Genomic DNA, 6,000 nt, shown 5'->3' with positions numbered 1-6,000 from the left:
CAAGCTCAAAATTCCACCATTTTGTGGAACGTCGGATGCGGAGGCATACTTGGAATGGAAAAGGAAGAAAGAAGATGTATTTGATTGCAACACATTCAGTGAGAATAAGAAGATGAGACTTGTCATTGCCGAATTCACTAACCATGCAGAAAATTGGTATCAACATCTCAAATCCGAGAGGAGGAAAGAGGAGGATCCTATTGAAACTTAGGAAGAACTTAAAGAAGCCATGAGAAAGAGGTATGTTCCAAAACATTATGAAAGAGATTTGAGAACTAAATTGCAAGTTTTGAGGCAGGGAACAAAAAGTGTAGCTGAATATTATCAAGAGATGGAAATTTTGATAGAAAGAGCAAATATTCAAGAAGAAGAAGAAGACACCATGTCTAGATTCCTTGGAGGTTTAAATCGAGAAATTTCTCATATCGTTGATAGATATCCTCAACTATACTTGGAAGATATGTATCATTATGCAATCAAAATTGAAGAACAATTGAGAGAAGAAAAGGAAAATTCCAAGAAGTATAATTCTAAAGCTAATACCTTTTCAAATTCTAATGTTTGGAACAAGGATGGTTTTGTGAATAGGGGTAAAGCAAAAGGGAAGTTTGTGGCTCCTAAAAGAGCGAAAGCTGGTAGCACCTATACTAGAAAGAATGAAGCTTCAAATGAGGAAAAAAAGAAATCTAGTTCCATTCAATGTTGGAAGTGCAAAGGATTTGGGCACATGAGCAAAGATTGTGTTAATAAAAAAGTCATGGTCATAAGAAATGGAATTATTGATTCAGAAGATGAATGTGATGAACAAGGTGGCAACCGTGAGGAAGAATCCGAAGCCTTTGATGATGAGTACATTGAAGAAGGTAACTCCATATCCTTAGTTGCAAAAAGAGTACTTAATGTGCAAATCATGAAAGAGAAAGTTGAAGATCAAAGGGAGAACTTATTTCACACAAGGTGCTTGATTGAAGGAACCCCATGTAGCTTGGTGATCGATAATGGAAGTTGCACAAATGTAGTAAGTAGTTTTCTTGTAAAAAGACTCCAACTCACTACTCGTCCACATCCAAAACCATATAAACTTTAATGGTTAACAAACAAAGGAGAATTGAAGGTAAACTCCCAAGTTCTTATTTCTTTTACTTTGGGAAGATATAAGGATGAGGTTCTTTGCAATGTAGTACCTATGCATGCAGGTGATATGTTATTGGGCCGACCTTGGCAATATGATAGAGAAGTCACATATGATGGTTTGTTGAACAAGTACACATTTACTTTGAATGGGAAGAAGTTTACTTTGCTTCCATTATCTCCATATGAAGTGCAATGCGATCAAGTGAAATTAGAAAAGAAAAGAAAAGAATTTGAGGATCAAGAGAGGAGAGAAGAAAGTAAGTTAAAGGAGAAGAGCGAAAAAAAAGAGAAAAGTGAGAGGCAAAAGGTGAGTGAAAACCAAGAGAGAAAAAAGAGTGATTTTGAGGGGAAAAAAAGAGTGAGTTTGGTTATGAGAAAGGGGGAAGAGAGGATTATGTTTTCATTCAAAGCACCAAACTTTGTACTTATGTGCAAAGGAATGTGTTTAGTAACTGAACCTAACTCTAATGATGGTTTGCCTAGTGCTTTTAAATCTCTTTTGCAGGAATTTAATGACATGTTTCCACATGAAGATGCACCTACGGGTCTACGTCCTTTAAGAGGAATTGAGCACAAAATTGACTTCATACCCGGGCAACGCTTCCAAATATGGTGGCATACAGAACCAATCCAATCGAGACCAAGGAAATTCAAAGGCAAGTGGAAGAACTCATGGATAAAGATTATGTTCGAGAAAGCATAAGTCCTTGTTCGGTTCCAGTCATTTTAGTGCCTAAGAAAGATGGAACATGGAGGATGTGTGTTGATTGTCGCGCCATCAACAAAATAACGGTAAAGTATCGACATCCTATTCCTAGATGGGATGACATGCTAGATGAATTACATGGTGCAAAATTATTTTCAAAAATTGATCTTAAAAGTGATTACCATCAAATTCGAATGCATGTGGGAGATGAGTGGAAAATGACTTTCAAAACAAAATTTGGTCTTTATGAGTGGCTTGTTATGCCATGGTCTTATCAATGCACCAAGTACTTTTATGAGGCTAATGAATCATGTTTTGAGAGAATACATTGGAAAATTTGTTGTGGTATACTTTGATGAGATTCTTGTTTACTCTAAAAATTTGAATGAACATATGTTGCATGTCAAGATAATTTTGCTTAAACTTAGAGAAGAAAAGCTTTATGCCAATTTCAACACTTTTGTCTAGACCAAGTCAATTTCTTAGGATTCATTGTTGGAAAGGATGGAGTGAAAGTTGATGAAGAAAAGGTCAAGGCTATTCGAGAGTGGCCAACACCCACCAATGCAACCGAGGTGATATCTTTTCATGGTTTAGCTAGTTTTTATAAAAGGTTTATTAAGGATTTCAGTAGCATAGCCTCACCATTGAATGAACTTATTAAAAAGAATGTGAAATTTGAATGGCAAGAAAAGCAAGAAAATGCATTCAATGAATTGAAAGATAAATTGACTAATGCACCTTACCTTGCTTTACCTAACTTTGACCAATCTTTTGAAATTGAATGTGATGCAAGTAGGATAGGGATTGGAGCTGTTTCAATGCAAGAAAAGAGGCCAATCATGTTCTTTAGTGAGAAGCTAAATGGAGCACAACTTAGCTACCCCACATATGATAAGGAATTACATGCACTTGTAAGGGCTTTGCAAGTTTGGCAACATTACTTGTGGCCAAAAGAGTTTGTCATCCACACGGATCATGAAAGCTTGAAGCACCTCAAAAGCCAAACAAAGTTGAACAAGAGGCATGCTAAATGGGTAGAGTTCATTGAGACATTTCCATATGTCATTCATTACAAGAAAGGTAAGGATAATGTGGTGGCTGATGCATTATCAAGAAGGTATGCATTGTTTTTTTCCTTAGTGCAAAAGTTCTTGGTTTTAAACACATGATTGATTTGTACAAAGTAGAGGCATCTGAATTTCATGATGTGTATATTCAATGTTTAGAAGGGAAAAATGTGCATGATTATATTGTGTTTGATGAAATGCTTTTTAGGAAAGGAAAACTTTGTATGCCTAAGTGTTCCATAAGAGAGTTGCTTATGAAGGAAGTTCATGGGAGAGGACTAATGGGGCATTTTGGGGAATTTAAAACATATAACATGTTGGCTGAACATTTTTATTGGTTGAAAATGAGAAAGGATGTGAATAAAGTGTGCAAACAATGTTTCAAATGTAAGAAGGCTAAGTCTAAGACACAACCCATGGTCTTTACACACATTTAGATGTTTCTAGTGGACCTTGGGTTGACATTAGCATGGATTTTGTTTTAGGACTACCAAAGACTAGGAGACATCATGATAGCATTTTTGTGATAGTTGATAGGTTTAGTAAAATGGCACATTTCATACCATGTAATAAAACAGATGATGCTACTAACATAGCTAATCTTTTCTCTAAGGAAGTGGTTAGATCGCATGGAATTCCTAAGATCATTGTTAGTAATAGAGATGCAAAATTTTTAAGCCATTTTTGGAAAGTTTTGTGGGGTAAGTTGGGAACTAAGCTTTTGTTTTCAACAACTTGTCACCCACAAACCGATGGGCAAACTGAGGTGGTTAATAGAACATTGGGAACTTTGCTTAGGTCATTAATTTCTAAAAAACTCAAGTCTTGGGAGGATACTCTACATTTTGTAGAGTTTGCTTACAATAGAGCAATACATAGCACCACTCATTGTTCACCTTTTGAGGTTGTGTATGGCTTTAATCCATTAACTCCGTTAGATTTGTCACCCTTGCCACCTAATATGTTTACTAGTGATGCAGCTGTTTCAAGAGCAGAATACATCAAAAATTTGCATAAAGAAGTCAAAGAAATGATTGAAAAGAAGAATCAAAAGCTTGTCAATAGCAAGAACCAAGGGAGAAAGAAAAAGATTTTTAAACACGGTGATTGGGTTTGGGTACATCTACGAAAGGAAAGGTTTCCAGATCAAAGGATGTCTAAACTTCAACCAAGAGGATATGGTTCATTTCAAGTGATAGAGCGGATCAATGATAATGCCTACAAATTGGATCTTCGAGGTGAGTACAACGTAAGTTCTACTTTCAATGTGGCTGATTTGACTCCTTTTGATGTAGGAAATGAAGACCTTGATTTGAGGACAAATCCTTTTAAAGAAAGGAGGGATGATATGTCTTCAACCTTTAAACCATTGCATGTACCTAAAGGACCAATTACAAGAAGCAAGGCAAAGAAGATTCAAGAGGCATTCACACTACATCTTCAAAAACTAGAAAATTCACAAGAACCGACAAATAATTTTAAGACCAAAGTTTTATATAATGTTAGTTCAATGAGTCGAGAATGACATGAAGATGGCATGGGAAAAGTCCTCTAGTTTGGAAGATGACATGGTGGTCAAAAAAAGTGTACAGATTTTGTGAAGAAAATATTGTCAAGTGTGCACTACATGGGGAAATGTGATGTCAAACCTTGTCAAACGTGCATATCTACTTTGCCACCTTCTAGAGGAGATATTTAAGGCATTTTGAAGACTTTCTACATTCCTAGTTTTGCATTTGGACTTATAATTTAGTATGCAATTAAGTTTCAAGTTTCTAGGTGTTATTTTCTACAATTTGCAATTAATTGTATTTGAATGACTTTTGAGTTTCTAACATCCACGACCATTTAGCCTATAAAATGGCTTGTAATGTTCTTCAAAACTCAGATTATAAATAGTAAAAGGCTTGTGGTTATTCAACCCTTTGGTGTTGCCTTTTTCTTTCAAATCTTGCTTTAGATTTGACATTTAAATCAATTCATTGGATTAGTCTTGATCAAACTAATTATGGAGTGAGTGTCTTAGGATCTAATAGTGACCATCATAGATTCTAAGTTCGATCTAAGTAGCTTTCTTTGTGAGTGTTTGCAAGGATCCTAGAAGGACCTCTAGCCTTGCATCCAACAAGCATCGCGGGCGCTTATCATTTGCATGGGTCAATATCAAGTTGAATGGAGAAAATACTTATAGTAAGTGGGAGAAGGTTGTGTGTCAACATATCCTAAGGTCTCCTCATTGGTTTGAAATGTTTTTTCCATGCTCGACCTACAGTATCCTACATTGGAAGCTAACAAAATCATTAAACACTCTAATTACACTTAATTTGAGTAAAAAGCATGATATGAAAACAAGTTTTTAAAGAAAGGGTTTTAGCTTGAATACCTTTGTAGATTTCCACTAGGTACTTGCTATATCCATGAAATTGACCTTCAATTTCTTAAGTAGACCACCAAAAGAATCTTCTCCACTATTCTCAGCCTGGGATTTGAGTGGTGGAACTCTGAATTGAGAGGGATTGAGATGGGCTTGAGAGAGTTTGAGAGCAGAACTAATTTTGTAGAATTTCTCTCTAATTAAATTGCATGAAGCTTCAAAACTTAGAAATTGAAGCTTTTATTAGGCTCAAACATGCAAGCACTAACTAATTCAACTGACTAACACTTCAATTAGCACTTAGTAACAGTAACTAACGAGTTACAGACATACCAATCTTTACCAAAAAGTAAGAAGAGGCAGAAGAATGAGGCAAATGTTGCTTCATCCTCCAGGACGTTCTATAGAGGTTCAACCTCAGGAACGAAGTCCGCACCTTCTTCTTCTAACTCTGCAAAGGAGAAGAATAAGAAGGGTGGTAAGGGAAAAGGGAAGGCACCTGTTAACCCACCGTCTGTCGCCCCAAGTAGGCATCCACAAGTTGCTAAAGGAAAGTGTTTCCACTGCAACCAAGATGGACACTAGAAGAGGAACTGTCCTCGATATCTGAAAGAGAAGAAAGCAGCCAAGGCTAAGGGCAAGGATGATAAAGGTAAATGGATTTACTTGTGCTTGAAACTTGTTTAGTGGAGAATGATGATTCTGCCTAGATAATT

At 36.2% G+C, this 6,000-nt stretch overlaps 1 protein-coding gene across 1 annotated transcript in view; it reads left to right on the top strand.

Annotated features, from left to right (window-relative positions):
- The first annotated feature begins 229 nt into the window (after positions 1–229).
- LOC150038529 (uncharacterized) overlaps positions 230–6,000 on the top strand; it is a 29,158-nt gene continuing 23,387 nt past the window's right edge. The window contains exons 1-5 of the mRNA XM_090313474.1: positions 230–957; positions 1,153–1,441; positions 1,640–1,790; positions 2,327–2,960; positions 3,709–4,285. Of these exons, the coding sequence (XP_090169600.1) occupies positions 230–957; positions 1,153–1,441; positions 1,640–1,790; positions 2,327–2,960; positions 3,709–4,285 (2,379 nt within the window). The remainder of the gene's footprint in view (positions 958–1,152; positions 1,442–1,639; positions 1,791–2,326; positions 2,961–3,708; positions 4,286–6,000) is intronic.

The sequence above is a fragment of the Benincasa hispida genome, chromosome 1 (assembly GCF_027475165.1).
Source record: "Benincasa hispida cultivar pf3 chromosome 1, pf3_genome.v1.1, whole genome shotgun sequence".
NCBI classification, from domain to species: Eukaryota; Viridiplantae; Streptophyta; class Magnoliopsida; order Cucurbitales; family Cucurbitaceae; genus Benincasa; species Benincasa hispida.
The sequence above is the reverse complement of the archived record's forward strand: the minus strand, read 5'-3'. Positions and strand labels throughout refer to the sequence as shown.